Here is a 21,476-nt window from a genome sequence, read left to right on the forward strand (position 1 = left end):
TGTTGGCTTGGTTTTATGCATTTGCAGGTAGCTGGAGATACACTAAATCAAGTAACATTTGGGGATACAAGCCTCAATACACAACACCTCCAACAACATGCAACATCCAAGAAGCTTGCAGAACTGCAGCATGAATCAGCAGAATTGCACCTCTTAATGTGCATTTCTACTGCAGGATACTACAACTTAGAAAGGCAACAGGAAGTTGAAGCCTCCTTTAAACCTCCTACAAGATTGCATCTGGATCTCCAATCCACAACATCTCCAAAGCTGCTGACTAATACAGCTCCAAAGCGGCTGACTGATACACTTCTTTCCAAATTTTTTTCATCCTCCATAGCTGCTATAATCATGATATTGAAGTTGATACATCTCTCCATTTGGACTTACTTGGTATGACAAGACAAAAAAGGGCAAGATGAATAGAACTTTCTCATCCCATGCGAGATAGAAGTTTCGTATACTTGTTCTGCTTCAATTTAGCTATGTGATTCATCGCGTAGTTGAATAGGACTAGTGTAGGTTACTTTCTTGTTTTCTCATGGAAGGGGAGAGTCTCCCTCATTTATGCTTACTTAGTCGACTTGTACCGGGAGGAGTCCTCCGATAGGTTTAATGCTTTCTAGTTTTAGTTAGCCTTTTTTTGTAACGGGAATGAGTTAGCCGACCTTAGTAGATTAGCCGACTTATGAACCAACATAGGATCGGAGGTAAGGTTTATGTCCCCCTCCGTGTATTTTTACTTTATTTTATTTATGTTAAGGCTTGGGGGTGCTGCTCAACCCCTGACTGTGCACGAGAGGTGGGAGCCTCGTGTAGGGTCTGTTCCCAGCAAAAAAAAAAAATCTCATTCGAGGACAAATGTTTTCAAGGGGGAGATATTGTAACGCCTTGAAAATTTCCATGTCAAGACCCAAACCATCCTTCATAGGCGTATAGGCTTGAACTCGACGACTTCTAATTTCATATAGGAGTTAGAATCAATTTCTAAGTAATTGATGTTATAACCCGTATTTTGCACATTAGGGCATTTCGGGATAACGGTAATAAGTCAAGGGCAAGGCTATGGTTGATCTTGTTGGATACAAAATTCTTATGACTAAATTGGAATTTCAACTTGGAAATATTAGAAAAAGTAAGGGGCAAAAAGTGGAATTTCTCATGGAGGATGTTATATCCCGTATTTTATACGGTTGAATGTTTTAAGGTAGCCGTGGTAAAGTTAAGGGAATGAACATCTTCCAAAATTTATTTAATATACAAGTTGGATATGAATATTATTTATGATCATTAATAGTGTGGAAATATTGGAAAAGGCAAAGGGCAAAAAGGAAAATTCGCAAAGTGGCCTATGGTAATATTGTGGAAGGCTAGGGGTAAAATGGGAATTTCACAAAGTCTTCAAGAAGACTCATGTGGGCCCCACATTCCACATGGAAGCCCATGATTTGAGAAAAGGGGTGTGTTGGACCAATGAAACCTTGACATGTGTCACCCCTTAGATCTTGACATTTGTCACCACTTAGGGCTTGACACGTGTTACCACTTGGGGGATGACATGTGTCACCCCTAAAGTAGTATATGTATATATGAGTCTTATGACTCATTAATTTCCACACCTATCTAGAAAATTCAAGACTAACAAAACGAAATTACAAGAGAAAGAAAGAAGAGAAGAGAAGAGAAATTAAGGTAGAAAGAAGGAAAGAGCTACGATTTTGGGAGGAGAAAAAGGTAAGTTCTCCGATTCCGTTCCAAGAATTAATTATATGATCTATACCATGATGTTATGAAGATGTTAGTAATGAAATTTTATGGTTTGAGGTAGCCCAAAACGTTACCAAACAGCCAATAAGTTTCAGCTGCGCTAAAGGAAATTCCGAGGCAAGTTTTGGCGAGTTTTGGTGAATTTCGGAAAAGGTAAAGTTTTCTGTTTTGAACTGGACTTTATGATGATTTTATGAAGTATATTACATGTCTTAAAATATGCTGGAAGTGGAAAAAATGTATAAGTATGTTTGACGTTGGAAACAAACTAAATGGAAGTCGTAGTAGTTAAATCGAAGTCGCGTAGTGTGTTGTTGTTGTGGTGCTGCAGTTTGGTGGTGGTTTAATTACGTGTTGCAGGGCTGTAAAGTACTCAAAAATGGATGTGGGTGCTGCTGGTTGCAGCCACACAACCCTCCTTTTGGTATGACTACATATTTTACGAAATAAAGGTTAAAAACTCTATTTTGGTACCGTAGTTTGGAATGAGTTGTATAGAGCTTGTATTGTGTAAAGTTGAAGTGATTTACTTGTATACATGCTGCTGGCTGTTGTTGTTTGTATGGTTGTTGACATGGTGGCCGATTTGAAAACTCGGGGATGTTCAAGTTACAGGGGAGATGCTGCCCGATTTTCGGTAGATTCGGAGCTAGTAATAAACTAGTCGAGAGACATAGATAAGGAAATGATTCCTATGGTTACTTGGGTGTAGAGTTGGAAATTGGAAAGTGAAAGTTTATTAACCTTAGTATTAATTTCATGTTAAATAGGTTCAACAGACGACGAGGCGAGCATAGTTAAGAGTAATCCGTAAGAGGTACGTAAAGCGAACCTTTCGTTCTTTTGGCATGTCTTTGTCATAAGTACGTAAAGCTTATACTTTCTCTTATTTTGGCATGTATTTGTTATAAGTATGTAAAACCTTTCTTTCTTTTGGTATGTTTTTGACATAAGTATGTAAAGCATATTCTTTTGATTTTCATGTTTTGACATAAGTATGTAAAGCTAATCTTTGTTTTGGTATGGTATTTATGAAATAAAAATATGAATTTTATATAATTTCAAAGAGGTTCCTATTCCTAGAGCCATTAGGATAGCCAATTCCTTAATTTCCAAAAGGTATTTTATTATGCTTCGATACGTCTATATGATTCCAGAAGATTTATTCTGATATAATCCAGGGTAACTTTCGAAAGGTACTTGACATGAGTCTCGTCTCAATTTTTAAATGATAGCTCATTCTGATTATTCCATTGAGTCTTAAATATGATTTAAATTGCATATAGTTTCTCACTACTCCACTCATGGATGCCTCAATTCTTCCTTCACTGAGCCTGGGCCAGGATATGTTATCGTGCATATTTCTCTGCATTGTTCGCCGTATCCCGACGTGAGGGGGCAGGTATGAAATGTACATGGGGTGGTAAATGTTATGCCACGGAGTTATGCTGTGCCATGTACATATATGTTTGTGATATGATATGATTTGATATGGCCATCTGATATGATATGATTTGTTACAGAGATATTCCCTACTCTGGTGTTATGCTGTGCCGTGGCGCCGATGATGGGAAGGAGACCACACTTTGTTCACCGAGTCCCATAATGGGCCGGATATGACATATGTTTTTCTGCATACATTATCTGAGGTTTTGATCAGCATTTGATATCTCCAGACATTTTTGCTCAGTTTTGTACATTCTATTGCGGTAATGACTTTACTTATTACAACCCATTATATGTGGTTTGATAAGTATTTGATATTTATGGATATTTTGCTCATTTTTGCACTTTCTTCTCTGGAAATAACTTTACTTATTACAGTTCATGCTCTACATACTCGGTACATTTTCCGTACTGACCCCTTTTCTTCGGGGGCTGCGTTACATGCCCACAGGTACAGACGATTGGTTTGCTGATCCGCTCGCTTAGGACATCCACCATGTTGGTCGACAGTGCTCCTTTGTTCGGAGTCCTATTTTGGTACTGACATTTTTTGTTGTATATATATACGTTGTTCAGGGTACAGCGGGGCCATGTCCCGTCATATGACTAGGATATTATTTTGTAGAGGTCTGTAGACATGAGATGTGGGTTTTGTATATATGTTTTGGTTTTATTTTGGGTTTCGTGAAGGCCTATCGGCCCTCGTGCATTATATCTGTTTAGAGATCCCTTCTGATCATTACCTATGTTTATTCGATTAATGTACTAAGTGGGGCTAATGTTACGTATGGGTGCCCAACTCGGGCACCAGTCATGGCCTACGGAGTTGGGTCGTGACAAAAGTGATATCAGAGCGGTCCTTCCTCGGAATGTCTACAGACCGTGTCTTGTAGAGTCTTGTTTATCGGTGTGTTGCGCGCCACATCTATAAACAGGAGGCTACAGGGCATTTAGAATGTTACCTTTCTTTCATATCTAAGATCGTGCGATAGAGCCCATCCATAGGACATGAAATTCCTTTTTCTAACATTTGATTTCAGCTAAGGAACGATATCGATAGAGGAATGCGATGGATGATATTGGGAGTTACATAGTATACGGGTAAGTAAAGGTATGAAAGCGATATGCTGAGTAAGGTGTTGAGCTTGAAATGTAAAGTTGAAAATTTGAAGGAAAGTAGATAGGAAAGTGCAATAAATGCAGTTTGAGGTAGACACATGAGGTAAGTCCATTATTTTCATACGGTTATTGATATTGAAAGCTCTGTGTGACTGTGATATAAGGTGATATAATATGTTGGCCCTGTGAGGCATTTCTGCTATCTTCTGCGTGCAGGTTTTGAGATAGTACAAAATACAGAGGAAACTATTCCCAATTATTATTTTTGAGAATGGAACAAAAGCAAGGAAAAGACTGAGACATACGTTTAGAAGATGTCTTGGAAGTTGATACCGATAGGGTAAAATTTATAACGTTGGACTAAAACTGAAAGAGGTTCCCTCTATGTTTTCGGTAAAAGGAGTACCATTTTTACTTGGAGAGTCATAATTCGAAAGGGAATTTCGGTTGGAAGGAAAAGTGTCCAGCGATTGAGTTTCATTCTTGCTGGAAAGTACAAAACCCTCAGCTGTTATTTGAGGACTAGAAAAAAATTGTTCACGACTCAAGACCATGTGAGTCAAGTACTAGGAAGTACTCTGATGCTTAGTGGATATTAGTTCCTCTCTGGTGGAGGTTGGAAAAATGTTGTATGGGGACATTTTATCAGTTCCTAGTCGACTAATTGGAGGTGTAACCTGTGAATGGAAAAACATAAATTTGTAGGTGATTCAAGGTCACGTGTTTCATGTGGTGGAAAAATGCTGGGGTGATTCATTAGGGCCTGCGATACGGAGGGATGATTTAGACAAAGGTTGAATACGTTTGCCTCACCAACTAGAATTAACCTGTAGAAAGAATTGTGAGGAAGGTGAAGAAGTGTTATACGAGTAGGGTATACTGTGAATATACGAGAATCGTTATAGAAATAAGTAAAGCTTAGTAAGGAAGCAACTACAAGATATGGTCGTGAGTAAGATTAGGAGTTAGTATCGGGTACATGATAAGGATGAAAGCTCATGAGGCAGAAAAGGGTATTATGTATATGTACCTCCATATTGGAAAATAGTGGGATACCTAGAGGAGAAAGAACAGAAATTACAAAACAACCGAGGCATTATGAAATTATTAAAGGAACAAGTAGTATCCATTGGGAAAAACTGTGATAATAAAATGTGAAACATGTGTCATCAGAGTATAAGTGCCCCGAATGGAGAATCGGACACGACCATAAGCACTAGTGACGTACTGATTGGGATGAATTGAATGTAGCTTCGACTAAACTACTACATTAGTTATATGACTCGAGTACCAGTACTTGGACTAGATTGTGTACTATTCATCGAGAATACTAAGCAACCCATAGTTGTACTAAGGTTTCTTATAGAGGCAACCTAAAGTATAGATGTTCTAATAGAAGGTGTAGACATGGTGTGGTATGTTAAATATGTTAAAACAGAATCATTTGCTCATGAATAGTTGAAAATGAACAGAAGATGACATGGGTACACCCTAAAGGGGGAAGTGGACAAGAGAAATACAAGCGTAAGAGAAAATCAACTGATGCTATCATATGTATATGGGAACGCTTACACTCCAAACGAGATCCTATAACAGATGGATGGATCTCGAGGTTAATAATAAATAGATATAAGCTGTGGTATCTGAGACCGTGTGAAGAATCATTGGTACAGACCTTGATGGATGGTGCGATCACTACCCTCGGGACTCTGGTAGTCCAGGACGAAAGATAGTCACGCACGAAAGCAAAAAGTAAAGATTGAGGATCAAAAAGGGTAAAACAGTAATTGTAAAAGATGGATGTGTTACGAAAGTGTCTCAGAATCTGTAAGATCTCGATTCGCTCCCAATAATGTAATAAAGGTAAAACGAGGAAATGGATGCGATTATATCAACATTAACGTACCCAATTCCATCAAAGTTATGAGGTTAAGCATGCTTAGGTGGGAGCAATTTTAGGATGGGTGACCCCCTGAGAAGTATGCAAGAATTCTATATATTCAGACGTAAGACACAAATGAGAGGCTAGAGTATCTTAAGGGAAAACTAGAGTTTATGGAATGGCTATAAACCGTAAGAGGCCGTGTAAGACGATGTAGACTAGGCTGGTGAAGAGACAGAAAGTACATAACAGCTCTAGAACAACGATATGCTTGAACAGCATTTGGAGCTATTTTGTAGTCTAGTTGATAGTGAATATATACATATATATATATATATGAATGTGTAGGATGTCCCACGTACGATTATATCGGTGGACATGTGAGTTCCAACAACTGGTGTCACAGTAAGGAAGGTATTAATCAAGCTAGGGTACCAAAGATCGAGCGACAATAAGAATAAAAGGTACAACTGTTGCAACGTACTCTACTATTATTTGACTGTAGGTTAAATTGGAGATTTTAGTAGAGCGATATTTGGGAAATAAAGAGGGTAAGTAGATAGAAAACAAAGAGCTCAAACTATTAGAAGGAGGTGAAAAGTAAGGAAACCTCAGTAAGTGAAACTCCCTAGAGAAATCACCAGCAAGGCGCGAGACCATATTATATTAGGCCAAAGAGGGATCACAATATTCTCAAGTACCAAAAAAGGAAACCCATAACGGGGAATGAGTACTCGTGTAAGACCTAGTAGTTCGAGTATATTTTCAATTCTCAGGAGAACCAGTGATGGAATGGGCAGTTAATACAGCATCGCCGAGAGGGAAGTTTATTTCCTACCTTAAGGCGAGAAAAATGATCAGAAAAGGTTGTGTTTATCACCTGGTTCGCATATAGTATTTGGAAGCGGAAGCGCCAACCCTTCAGTCAGTTCTCGTAGTTAATGAATTCTCAAATATATACCCAGACGAGCTTCCAGGCCTTCCTCCCGAACGGGAGATAGACTTTACCATAGATGTGCTGCTAGATACCCATATGATATATATTCCTCCATACAGAATGGCATCTGCAGATTTAAAAGAGCTGAAGGAGTAGTTAAAAGACTTACTGGAAAAAGGCTTCATCAGACCGAGTACTTCACCTTAGGGAGCCCCAGTATTATTTGTGTAAAAGAAAGATGGGTTGCTGCAGATGTGTATTGATTACAGGCAGCTGAATAAGGTAACCATTAAGAATAAACACCCCCTTCCCAGAATTGATGATTTATTTGATCAGTTGGAGGGTGCTAAGTGGTTTTCAAAAATAGACTTGCAATCGGGTTATCATCAGGTGCGGGTAAGAGAATCAGATAAACCAAAGACAACATTCTGGACCCAATATGGCCATTACGAGTTCAGAGTGATGTCTTTTGGCCTGACAAATGCTCCAGCGGTATTCATGGACCTGATAAATCGGGTATTTAGACCATTCTTGGATATGTTCATGATTATATTTATTGATGATATTCTGATTTATTTTCGGTCAGAAGCAGAGCATGCAAATCATCTGAGAGCGGTACTTGTAGTACTCTGACACCAGAAACTATATGCTAAATTTTCCAAATGTGAATTTTGGTTGACTTCTATGGCACTTCTGGGATATATTGTTGGGGCTGATGGTATTCAGGTAGATACACTAAAGATTGAGGCCGTAAAGAACTGGCCTAGGCCGACGACACCTACAGAGGTACACAGCTTCTTGGGATTAACAAGTTATTATAGGATATCTGTAGAGAAATTTGCTTCAATTTCAGCACTACTGTTAAGATTAACTCAGAAGGGAGTCAAATTCCAGTGGACTCGTGCCTGTCAACGAACCTTTAAGTTATTGAAAGAGAATTTGACTACAACTCCAGTTCTAACTCTTCCAGAGGTACTATATGGGTATGTTATTTATTGTGATGCTTTGGGTGTGGGAATAGGTTGTGTCTTGATGCAGCACGGCCAAGTTATAGCATACGCTTCCCGGCAGCTTAAAAAATATGAAAGAAGGGATAGGTAATGGGCATACTTAAAAGGATAACAATAAGAGGAACCCTCCTAAAGTATGAAGACACTGTATGAGGTTAGTTCAACATTCGAGGACGAATGTTCAAAAGGGGGGAAGAATGTTATAACCCGTATTTTGCACATTAGGGCATTTCGGGATAACGGTAATAAGTCAAGGGCAAGGCTATGGTTGATCTTGTTGGATACAAATTTCTTATGATTAAATTGGAATTTCAACTTGGAAATATTAGAAAAAGTAAGGGGCAAAAAGTGGAATTTCTCATGGAGGATGTTATATCTCGTATTTTATACGGTTGAATGTTTTAAGGTAGCCGTGGTAAAGTTAAGGGAATGAACATCTTCCAAAATTTATTTAATATACAAGTTGGATATGAATATTATTTATGATCATTAATAGTGTGGAAATATTGGAAAAGGCAAAGGGCAAAAAGGAAAATTCGCAAAGTGGCCTATGGTAATATTGTGGAAGGCTAGGGGTAAAATGGGAATTTCACAAAGTCTTCAAGAAGACTCATGTGGGCCCCACATTCCACATGGAAGCCCATGATTGGAGAAAAGGGGTGTGTTGGACCAATGAAACCTTGACATGTGTCACCACTTAGATCTTGACATTTGTCACCACTTAGGGCTTGACACGTGTCACCCCTTGGGGGATGACATGTGTCACCCCTAAAGTAGTATATATATATATGAGTCTTATGACTCATTAATTTCCACACCTATCTAGAAAATTCAAGACTAACAAAACGAAATTACAAGAGAAAGAAAGAAGAGAAGAGAAGAGAAATTAAGGTAGAAAGAAGGAAAGAGCTACGATTTTAGGAGGAGAAAAAGGTAAGTTCTCCGATTCCGTTCCAAGAATTAATTATATGATCTATATCATGATGTTATGAAGATGTTATTAATGAAATTTTATGGTTTGAGGCAGCCCAAAACGTTACGAAACAGCCAATAAGTTTCAGCTGCGCTAAAGGAAATTCCGAGGCAAGTTTTGGCGAGTTTTGGTGAATTTCGGGAAAGGTAAAGTTTTCTGTTTTGAACTGGACTTTATGATGATTTTATGAAGTATATTACATGTCTTAAAATATGCTGGAAGTGGAAAAAATGTATAAGGATGTTTGACGTTGGAAACAAACTAAATGGAAGTCGTAGTAGTTAAATCGAAGTCGCGTAGTGTGTTGTTGTTGTGGTGCTGCAGTTTGGTGGTGGTTTAATTACGTGTTGCAGGGCTGTAAAGTACTCAAAAATGGATGTGGGTGCTGCTGGTTGCAGCTACACAACCCTCCGTTTGGTATGACTACATATTTTACGAAATAAAGGTTAAAAACTCTATTTTGGTACCGTAGTTTGGAATGAGTTGTATAGAGCTTGTATTGTGTAAAGTTGAAGTGATTTACTTGTATACATGCTGCTGGCTGTTGTTGTTGGTATGGTTGTTGACATGGTGGCCGATTTGAAAACTCGGGGATGTTCAAGTTACAGGGGAGATGCTGCCCGATTTTCGGTAGATTCGGAGCTAGTAATAAACTAGTCGAGAGACATAGATAAGGAAATAATTCCTATGGTTACTTGGGTGTAGAGTTGGAAATTGGAAAGTGAAAGTTTATTAACCTTAGTATTAATTTCATGTTAAATAGGTTCAAGAGACGACGAGGCGAGCATAGTTAAGAGTAATCCGTAAGAGGTACGTAAAGCACACCTTTCGTTCTTTTGGCATGTCTTTGTCATAAGTACGTAAAGATTATACTTTCTCTTCTTTTGGCATGTATTTGTTATAAGTATGTAAAACCTTTCTTTCTTTTGGTATGTTTTTGACATAAGTATGTAAAGCATATTCTTTTGATTTTCATGTTTTGACATAAGTATGTAAAGCTAATCTTTGTTTTGGTATGGTATTTATGAAACAAAAATATGACTTTTATATAATTTCAAAGAGGTTCCTATTCCTAGAGCCATTAGGATAGCCAATTCCTTGATTTCCAAAAGGTATTTTATTATGCTTCGATACGTCTATATGATTCCAGAAGATTTATTCTGATATAATCCAGGGTAACTTTTGAAAGGTACTTGACATGAGTCTCGTCTCAATTTTTAAATGATAGCTCATTCTGATTATTCCATTGAGTCTTAAATATGATTTAAATTGCATATAGTTTCTCACTACTCCACTCGTGGATGCCTCAATGCTTCCTTCACTGAGCTTGGGCCAGGATATGTTATCATGCATATTTCTCTACATTGTTCGCCGTGTCCCGACGTGAGGGGGCAGGTATGACATGTACATGGGGTGGTAAATGTTATGCCACGGAGTTATGCTGTGCCATGTACATATATATTTGTGATATCATATGATATGATATGATTTTATATGGCCATCTGATATGATATGATTTATTACAGAGATATTCCCTACTCTGGTGTTATGCTGTGCCGTGGCGCCGATGATGGGAGGGCGACCACACTTTGTTCACCGAGTCCCATAATGGGGCCGGATATGGCATATGTTTTTCTGCATACATTATCTGAGGTTTTGATCAGCATTTGATATCTCCGGACATTTTGCTCAGTTTTGTACATTCTATTACGGTAATGACTTTACTTATTACAACCCATTATATGTGGTTTGATAAGCATTTGATATTTATGGATATTTTACTCATTTTTGCACTTTCTGCTCTGGAAATAACTTTACTTATTACAGTTCATGCTCTACATACTCGGAACATTTTCCGTACTGACCCCTTTTCTTCGGGGGCTGCGTTACATGCCCGCAGGTACAGACGATTGGTTTGCTGATCCGCTCGCTTAGCACATCCACCATGTTGGTCGACAGTTCTCCTTTGTTCGGAGTCCTATTTTGGTACTGACACTTTTTGTTGTATATATATACGTTGTTCAGGGTACAGCGGGGCCATGTCCCGTCATATGACTAGGATATCATTCTGTAGAGGTCTGTAGACATGAGATGTGGGTTTTGTATATATGTTTTGGTTTTTTTTGTGTTTCGTGATGGCCTATTGGCCCTCGTGCATTATATCTGTTTAGAGATCCCTTCTGATCATTACCTATGTTTATTCGTTTAATGTACTAAGTGGGGCTAAGGTTCCGTATGGGTGCCCAACCAAGAATTAGCACATTGTTCTGTCAAGTTTTTGTCCTTGGTGGGTATAAAAGGGCTTAGATAGTGTACTGTGTCCCTTTACCAGGTTTAGTGGTATGCTATCCAACAATGGCATGTTTGTCGTAATTTTTGGATTCATGTGGGTCTAGGAAGGCTTAAATAGTTTAGCATGCTCATTTTACACCTTGTTTGGATGATCGTTACCCGTTGTATTGTATTATGTTAATTTAAATATAATATTTGTTTTGATTGTTACTTGAATTATATCGTATCGTATCGTTTAATTCCATCATTAGTTTATAAAGAAAAGTCTCATTTTGTGTAACGACCGATTTGGTGTGATCGTGTTCTTATCTTAATATTTTCTTCTCATTTTGTCTTTACTTATTATTTAATAATCCTATTTTATTTTTCACCCTTCCTTTTCATGGTAGCGCTAACACGTGTTCTACTTTTCTTGTAGATTAATCATTTAAACTATTAATGTGCGACATTATGTAACGGCGGAGAACGATACAATTATTCCAAACACTGTATTCATTAAAACAATACAATAGGATATAATATAATACAATTCAATATATTATGAAACAATATGTAACAACCATCCTGTAACGCCTTGAAAATTTCCATGTCAAGACCCGAACCATCCTTCATAGGCGTATAGGTTTGAACTCGACGACTTCTAATTTCATATAGGAGTTAGAATCAATTTCTAAGTAATTGAAGTGTGTTGGATGTGTTTAGGGGTCATAAGAGATCTCTAACACCAAGCCAAGACCAAAGAATTCCCATTGACTAAGTTTCCGGAATGAGTTCGTGTAAGGGTCAACTTCAAACGACCATATCTCCTGGAATATATTGAACTGGGTGGACCACGACCTACCAAATTAAAGGCCTTTGAGTCTTCTTTCCAACGCCACCAAGATTGCAATTTTTGGAGTTCCGAGTCAAAAGTTATGGCCATTTTAATACAGACTAGTACTGCAGGAATTTCAGGCCTGGGCAAAATTCAGGCTTGGCGCTCCAGTGGCGCCCCACGCCACTATAGCGTCAGAAAACAGCCTCAGTAGTTTGGGGCTTGGCGCGACGCGCCACTATCAGATGTGCAGGTTTTTAGCCTATTCTGGCTTGGCGCTGCAGTGGCGCGACGCGCCACTATAGCGCCAGCAGGGTTTTAGCCCATTTTCCAGATTTTTAAGGGGCATTTTGGCCTTTCCTTGTGTGTTACCCAAAGTGAGGTCGTTTTGGGAGGAAAATTCACCTAGTAAGAGACTCCTAAGCCTCCTTTCCTCATTCACTCTCACTCACACTCTAAGAACAAAAGGGAACAAAAGCCCTAACCTCCCAAGTGCTCTCAAGCCTTCTTCCTCCATCTCCAAGAAGATCAAGCCTCCATTTCTTTTCAAGTTTTTCATTCAAGAGTTGACTCCTCAAGGTATGTGAGCTTCCATCCATGGTTCCTTTCACCCATGGAGTCCAAAAGTTCTTTTTAAAATTTATATTAAAACTTTAAGGGTGAATCTTCATGGGCTTTTATATGATGACTTTAAATGCATAAATTATGGTGTATTTTGAGTTTATTTACCTATATTGATGTATTTTGACTCTCAATTGCATGAATTGAATGATTTGCTAATGTGCCTCTATGAAGGCTTGAAGAAGGGTTTTGAATATGAATGGTGGATTATTTTGAGATGTTTTAAATTGATGCATTTCATCATTCTCTTGCTTGCAATAATTCTTCAAAATACATTTAAAATTAAAGTAAAGTGAAATGAAGTTGGATTGAAAGTTTATGAAGCAAATGCCCATGATTAAGGGAGTCTTGAGAAATAATTGAATGATGATGAAAAGGCTTTTAGCCAAAGAAGAGATTCAACATGAAAGGATAACTCTCACATAGTTGAATCAAATAAAATATTTAATGAGCTATTCTACCGAAAATTGATTTGATGTCTAAAGTTATACAATGCTTATGCTATTATGATATTTAAATGTTATTCCGTGGGATTGACCTAGCACCGAATGTAGCATGTAGATGGGGACTCGACCTAAGGGGTCCTTAAGTAAAGTCTCATGATGCATTAACTATGCGCCAACATAGGAGCCCTTGTAGGCTAGTTAGGCTAGTGGATCCACAGTTAGTCAATAAAGTTAAAGTTATAAAACGTTAAAGTTGACGGAGTCCTACCCAGCAAGTAGACTCCCCGTGCCAATATAGGGGGTTATGTTGGATTCCTTGTAATAGCTCTCATGGTCTTAAATGTCGGTTAGGGTCACTTCCCTACAAAAATGAATATTTTAAAGTTTCCTATGATCATGTTTATTACATGCATTCGCTTATGCATATTGCTTAGTCATGTTTTTTTCTTATGTTCTTCATTTCATAGCATACTCACATACTTAGTACAATCAAAGTACTAACGCATACTCTTGCCTACATGATATTACCATGTAGGAATCGCCGTCGCTCCTCGATCTCCTCCACGTGGCTAACTCGTATTAGTTGAAGATTTGCTAGTGGTGAGTTCCCATGTTTCGGGAACAACATCTCCTTTTATTCTAAGCTTTGGTTATGTAGAATAGTAAGACTTTATTTAAAGCATTTTGTGACACTTATATTGAGGGTGATCTAGGAACATGTCTTAGCCCCCGCCAAGTCTATTAGTAGAGGTATGTTTGGACATAAATGGATAAATGTTTTTATTTCCGCTTATTATTATTTATCATTACTAATGAAATGCTTAATAAATGCTAAGAGGCTTGGGTGAGGTACCTTCGGGTGTCTCATTCGCCGTGTCGCGTCTAGGCCCTAGGCTTGGGTCGTGACACATCCAAAGAAAGTGTTAAGGTATAGTGAAATGCTAGGCAATGAGGCTAGCCTAGTGGATATTGTTGTAATTTCTTGCCCTAGGTGGAAAAAGAAAGGCTTAAGATGGTTTACCTACAAGATTGTAATGTTCTTAGTTAGAACTTGTATGGTGATTCAAGATTATAAAAGAGTTTCTATTCTCGGATACATCAATTTACACAATGTATTAGTCGGATACATCACTTTATTTGATGTACCAGAACGTCGGATACATCACTTTACGCGATGTGTCAATTAGATACATCACTTTATGCGATGTATCGGGACGTCGGATACATCACTTACATCATTTATCAATCGAATACATCACTTTACACCATGTATTGATCAGATACATCATTTTACATGATGTGTCAGGACGTTTTGAAATGTATCCGGATTCTACCAAATTTAAGAGATTTTTGTATTTTGGAAAAGAGTAGGGATATGATGCAATTAAATCGTAACACTATGAGATTTGTGTAATCATACCTTTTATATTTTGTTGAGAAAATTACAGCCCAATATTTTGTGTCATCTAATTTACAAAATATGTACACAATTTATAGAGCATATACTTTATACTAATATACATCCCTATACATATAATGCATATGTATATACATACATATACTCAATATATAGAGCTAAGTTTATATGTAGTGTATACTTTGTCCATGCTTAGTAAACTAGATAGCTGAATGATATATATTGATAGCTATCATTATTTTGTTCCCAAATGGTTCAAGAAAATTTGAGAAAAATTTCACTCAGTTCATTTTTATTTGCCTTGGTGATGGATGGATTGACGCAACGAATTCAAGGTAAGATGCCATGGTGTATGCTTTTCGCGGATGACATAGTCCTAATCGACGAGACTCGTAGTGGAGTTAACACTAAGCTGGAGGATTGGAGACATACCTTGAAGTCTAAAGGGTTTAAGCTAAGTAGGAACAAGACAGAGTACTTAGAGTGAAAGTTCAGTGAGACACCTTAGGAGGTTGACGCGGAAGTTAGGCTTGGTGACCAGGCCATCCAAAAGAAAAGTAGTTTCAAGGACCTTGGGTCTATCATGAAAGGCACCGGGGAGATTGACGAGGATGTCACACACCGTATTGGGGCAGGGTGGATGAAATGGAGGTTTGTGCCACCACAACTTAAGGGCAAGTTCTACAAAGTCGTGGTTAGACCGACTATGTTATATGGGGTGGAGTGTTGGCCTGTTAAGGTCTCTCACATTCAAAAGACGAAAGTTGTCGAGATAAGAATGTTGAGATGGATGTGTGGGCATATCAGGAGCGACAGGATTAGAAATGAGGCTATTCGGGACAAGGTAGGAATGACCTCGGTGGAAGACAAGATGCGGAAAATACGACTGAGATGGTTTGGACATGTGAAGAGGAGAGACATAGATGCCCCAGTGCGGAGGTATGAGAGGTTGGCCATGGATGGTTTCAGAAGAGGTAGGGGTAGGCCGAAGAAATATGGTGGAGAGGTGATTAGACAGGACATGGCGCAACTACAGCTTACTGAGGACATGACCTTAGATAGGAGGGTGTGGAGGACCCACATTAGGGCAGAAGGCTAGTACATAGTCTCGTTATTCTATCTTATTAGTAGGCGCATTAGCACACTATAATTTCTTGTGCTCTGATTTCTGCTATTATCTATTACTTTCTGTACTTTGATTACTCTATTTTATTTGTATCACTCTTGTTATTGGCTTTACCATATCGCTTTGAACTTCTTAACTTCTTAGCCTTATCTAACCTCTTTTTATGCTTTTATTGAGCCGAGTTTCTTCCAGAAACAGCCGTCCTACCTTGGTAGGAATAAGGTCTGCGTACACTTTACCCTCCCAGACCCCATGTTGTGGAATTTCACTAGGTTGTTGCTATTTTTGTTGTTGTTCACTATACCCCTTTTAACTTTTAAGTGTTGGGAAGCAGGTGAAGATTTAACAAAAGGTATCTTTTAAGTCTTATTTTTAAGGTTGAATTCATCGGTGACTCTTTAAAGTTGGCATCAATTTTCACTTAGACACATCAACTAGGCTTTGTTCATTTTAGACACCTCATGTTAGGCTCCGCTGTGTTATTTTGACATTTTTTTGACAATCAACTAAAATTACAAAGTGTGTGTATTACACTCGCTGATGGTGTGGCATGATGACTAATTAAAAGATAACATGTGACATTTGGGTATAAAATAATAATTAAAAGATAAATTATAAAAAAGTTAAAAGAAAACTATTTTTCATAAAAAAAAATAAAGCTATTATCTAAACCCCTACCCCACCAACCTGCCCAACCCCTCCTTCCCTAAGAATTCCTCCCATAGCCATTAGAACTCCATTATCAGTGACCATCATCAACTCCACTGTTTTACTTTTTTTTTTAATTCATATAAGGTTCATGGATATAATTCAAGAACAAGAAGCTACACAATACATTATATACCAAAATGCTAATAGTTATTAACCAAAAGAATTGCAATAAAAAAAATATAAAATGAATAGGTAAAATTTAAAATTAGTGGACTAAAATAATAACTTTTAATTTTATTTTTGCATATGAAATGAACGGAGTATTAGATTAACAAATTTGTATAGTCGTTGATGAAAAAAATGGAGTGTTAGCCAAAATTTCTTGAAACTCAAATCTTATTTATTCTCTTGATGAACTTCTTCTTCTTTTTTCTGTCAATTTTGATTAATATGATAGATCTATAATTACATTGATTTAGTAATATATTGGGATAAAATCTTCAAAAGAACAAGATAATAATTGTGAAAGATTCGTTAATGGTAGAATATTAAATAGAGAAGATAGAGAAAAGAATAAAGAACAAGAAAGATGAAGAAGAAGGAGGAAATAAAAAAATAATTTTTAGGCTCTTCACGCGCTTATTTGGAGTGAAAATCACACAAGTTGCCAAGTAAGCAAAAAGTGTCAAAATAACACAGTCCAACCTTATTTTAGGTGTTCAAAATGTACAGGGCTTACTTGAGGTGCCTAATTAAAAAATCGTGCCAACTTTAGGGGGTTGCCGATGGGTTCCGCCTATTTTGAGATAAGTGTCAAAATTCACACTTGAACTATCCTTTTTTTTTTGAATTTCATACATAAACTATTAGGAGTGTGAGTTTCATACCTAAACCATCACTTATTAGTTTAAGAAACACACACCTCAGTGGTGTGTGTAATACACTCTCTCTTTTATTTGAAAAAATATTGTCGCATGGCATTGCACATGAAGGTGTGTGTCCACTGAGGTGTGTGTTTTCAAACTAATGAGTGATAATTTAGGTATGAAACATCGAAGAGTGATGAGTGATAATTTAGGTATGAAACTAATGAGTGTTTTTCAAACTAATGAGTGATAATTTTGTTGCCGCTATTATTACCGCTAACGTTCATCGATTTTCATTGCGCTTTTTTTTTTTCATATTAGCAATATGTTGCAACAAATGTCCAATCTGTTGCAACATATGTAGTCATCTGTTGGAACAGATGACATATATTGCAACATATAAGATACCTGTTAACATATGACTTAGCTGTTGCAATAAATTTAGCAATTGTGAAGTGAAGGAGAGGGTGGTTATGATGGCAAAAAAATATTGATATTGATTATAACATCGAAGATGGAGGTGGTGGTTGTTATGGAGGCGACGTTGGAGGAGAAGGAGGTGGCAACAGTGGTGGTGATGGAGGAAATACAAGGAAGAATTGGTTGTGATGGAGATGGTGACGACAATGAAAGTGGAGGTGATGGTTGTTGTGACAACGACAGTGGAGGAGAAAGATGTGGCGATGGAGAAAGAGAAAGAGGTGGCAACAGTGGTGGTGGAGGAGAAAGTGGTAGTAGTGGAAGACGAGGAGATGGTGGTGATAGAGGAAGAAAAGGAAGAGTTGGTGGTGGTGGAGACGGAGATGACGGTGATAACGACAGCAGAAGGGGAGGGGATGCAAACGGTAGAAGGGTAGGGTGGGAAGGGGGAGGCGGGAGGGGTGGGATGAGAAAAATAGGATTTGTGTGTAAATAATAAAATTTGAGGGTTTTAAAATTAGTATCATTAGGACTGGTCTTAAAATTATCACCTCTACTCAATAATTAAGACTTGAATCACTTTTTCTTAATTTTGAAACTCTTTTGTCACTCTTAATTAAAATTTTCGGAATGCAATACCCCTCCGCGTATTAGACAGGAACAATAACTTATCATTTTTTTTGTAGTTTTTTATTTTTAGAACTAAAATATGGAAGTAGCTATTATATATTAATGTCCCCTTTTCGTATCCAGATGAATATAAGACCATTATAAATAATTTTGCAATGAGTTCTATATAATAAAAAATAAATATTTATCTAAAACAAACATAGAATCTGCAGCACACCTTTTTTCGGCATAATGACATCCGACAAGAATTGTTTGATTTTTTTCTTCCCTTTTTGCGCTGACAACATAAATGTTTAGCTAAAAGCCGAGGTTAAACAAGAATTACAATCAAAAGGGAAAATCTCACCTTTTGACTAATTTTGATGGTTCAGGTTGCATAGAGCGATCTCAAACCACTGGAATTATTAGAATAAAATAATAGGCATTATGTCCACTCTAATTCAAACGGAGCAACAGGAGATTGAACACACTTAGTCATTCATGTTGAAGCTCATTTATGTTGTAAATTTTGAATGATTTTATTTAGATATATATTTAATTATTAGGGGTCATTTGGTTTGAATAAGTTATGATGAGATTAGTTATGATGATAGAAGTTATACTGAGATTATTTTTTGTTGACTGTTTGGTTTGTTGTATTCAAAATAGCATGCATTACATCAATTTTAAGAACAAGTTATTTGTTTACAAAAATACTCTTCAATTTATTTAGTTTTTTATATTTTCTTTGCAAGCTTTAAATATTTATTTTTAAAAATAAAACTTTCATCTTATTTAACTTAAATATTTTTATATGTGCATTCTCATGATGATGACATAAAGTCACCATTGAAGTTGTCCGCTTTTTTCAAAAAGACACCTTAACTTTGCGGGTGTTCTATGACCCCCTAAACAATTTTAAAGTAATACTATTGCTTCATTTTTTCTATCAGCTCCACTTTTAAAAAAAGAAGTGATGTCACGCACCAATTATTATGTGACACGTGTTGCTTTAAATTTAAATATATATTTTTTAATTTTAAGTTTTTCTTTATTCTTTTTTCTCTCTCTCACTTTTTGACTTTTTCCCACGCTATTCACCCCACGTTCCAACCCCTCTCCCAATTTATTTTCTTTGTTCTTCTTCACCTCCCACCCTCACCCCCACGTTCAAGCCCTCCTCCATTTTTTTTCTATTTTTTCTTCTTCAATTAACTTCCTTTTCTCTTAATGACACATTAATTAACAAGGTCACATTAATTAATATTATAGATAAAAAAAATAGTGAAGTAGATCATAAAAGTGGAGGAAAATTTTAAAACATTTGTCGCCGAAAAATATTTTTTCGCGGGATAAAATAGTGACTAGTAATGATCATCTCCCTCTTCATTTATTCCTTTGACTTTTTATTATCTTTTCATCATCTTTATCGAAAAAATTAAATACCAATGACGAAATTTATTATCAATGTAATGCAAAAAGCATCTTTTTGTCAACAAAAATGCTTTTTCAGCGTATAAAATGGTGATCATTAGTAACCACCTCCCTCTTTATTTTTTCTTGTCATTTTTATTACCTTTTCATCAGTCATATTAAAAAATCAAACACGACGACGGAAATCGCTATCAATGCATTGAAGAAGACCCGAAAAACCAAAATTCAATAGAAAATAAAAATTAAAAAAGGAAAGAAAAATTAAAAAAATAATGAAATAATTGGTTCTGGGAAGAAAAAAAAGTTTTACGCGCATCAGATGCGTGTTCACAAACACTGGACCAAATTGGGTTAAAATAATCTATATACAAAGGTATTAAATAATTTTATGGGGTAATATGACACATACAAAGTTAAGATGTCTTTTTTTAAAAAAGAAACAATTTTAGTGATATTTTTATGTCTTTTCTCTTTAAAAAATAATATAAAATGGAGTCAAATATAATAAACTAAAGCGAAAAGATCCTTAAATTGTGGTAGCAATCAGGTCAATCTGTAGCACACAACTAGTTAACACTTGAATGTCAAAATTTCACCAAAACACAGAAAGGAAATTCCTCCAAACTCTCTGCTTAAGTCTTCGCTGCCAATTTTTCTTTGGCTCTTTGGGTCTTCAAAATCTTCTTAACAATTTTTTGCTCCCACCAAGAAAGCTCGGACAATCCTCTATCATATGTACTTAAAAATAAAATTTTTATCTTATATATCTTAAAAATAAAATATTCATCTTAAATTCATTAAAGTAAAAAAGATTTATTATTTATATCACTTTATTTAAGCACATATCACTCTTAAATTATAAAATATTAATGTTTTTATTTTAATTGATATATAAAATACAAACTTTCAAGTGACGAAAATAATATATAATTAAAAATGTGTAATTTAGCAATAGAGAAATCAAATATAAATAAACATAAGAATTAGTTAAATAAATTCATAAATGAAAATTCTATTTATATAATATAATTTTTTAATAGAACAATATAAAGAATTATCATAAAAATAAGGAGAAGTGAAGGTTCTGAATGTTATTATACATTATATTAGAAGTAATGTGAATATACATGAATGTGAAAAGTAATGTATAAAAAGTGTTTAAATGGTATCTTTATAATTTTACCTATTTTATCCCGGAATAAGTTATTCCGGTATTACTATACCACCCAAGGAGAGGAATAACTTATTCCGGTACTAATTATTAATTCCGAGATAAGTTATTCCGGACTTACCAACCAAAAAATAAATTAAATGACACTATAAATTAATCCCAAAACTATTTGGTGTTATCCTTCACACAAACGGCCCCTTATTATATAGACATCACAACAATTTTATATTCTTAGATATGACAAGATATATTAGTAAAAAAGACTAATTTTGATTAGTTTTAAAAAGAAGAAAGAAGATATCTTTATGCATAAAAACAAATCACCAAAAAATATTATATAAGGAATTATCATTTTTATTCAATATGCAGAGGGGATATTTTTTCCGACCCTTAAATGTAAGATCCCGAAAATTTGGAAAGTCCTAAAAAAAATGAGGAACAAAGAATGAAAGTGCAGAGAAATGCAGAAAACTGG

The 21,476-nt window shown here is 36.3% G+C and overlaps 1 protein-coding gene and 1 long non-coding RNA gene across 2 annotated transcripts; both read left to right on the top strand.

The window, feature by feature from the left end:
• The first annotated feature begins 1,590 nt into the window (after nucleotides 1-1,590).
• On the top strand, nucleotides 1,591-9,918 carry LOC129871297 (uncharacterized). The gene is made up of 3 exons (XR_008762231.1): nucleotides 1,591-1,734; nucleotides 1,829-1,920; nucleotides 9,898-9,918. It is a non-coding gene; the product is annotated as an uncharacterized LOC129871297 (long non-coding RNA).
• Nucleotides 9,919-17,881: 7,963 nt separating this feature from the next.
• LOC129869746 (uncharacterized) lies at nucleotides 17,882-18,283 on the top strand. Its single transcript, XM_055944374.1, has one exon. It carries the CDS (start codon nucleotides 17,882-17,884, stop codon nucleotides 18,281-18,283), a length of 402 nt encoding a protein of 133 aa, XP_055800349.1.
• The last annotated feature ends 3,193 nt before the right edge of the window (nucleotides 18,284-21,476 follow it).

Source organism: Solanum dulcamara, chromosome 10, assembly GCF_947179165.1.
Source record: "Solanum dulcamara chromosome 10, daSolDulc1.2, whole genome shotgun sequence".
Lineage (NCBI taxonomy): Eukaryota > Viridiplantae > Streptophyta > Magnoliopsida > Solanales > Solanaceae > Solanum > Solanum dulcamara.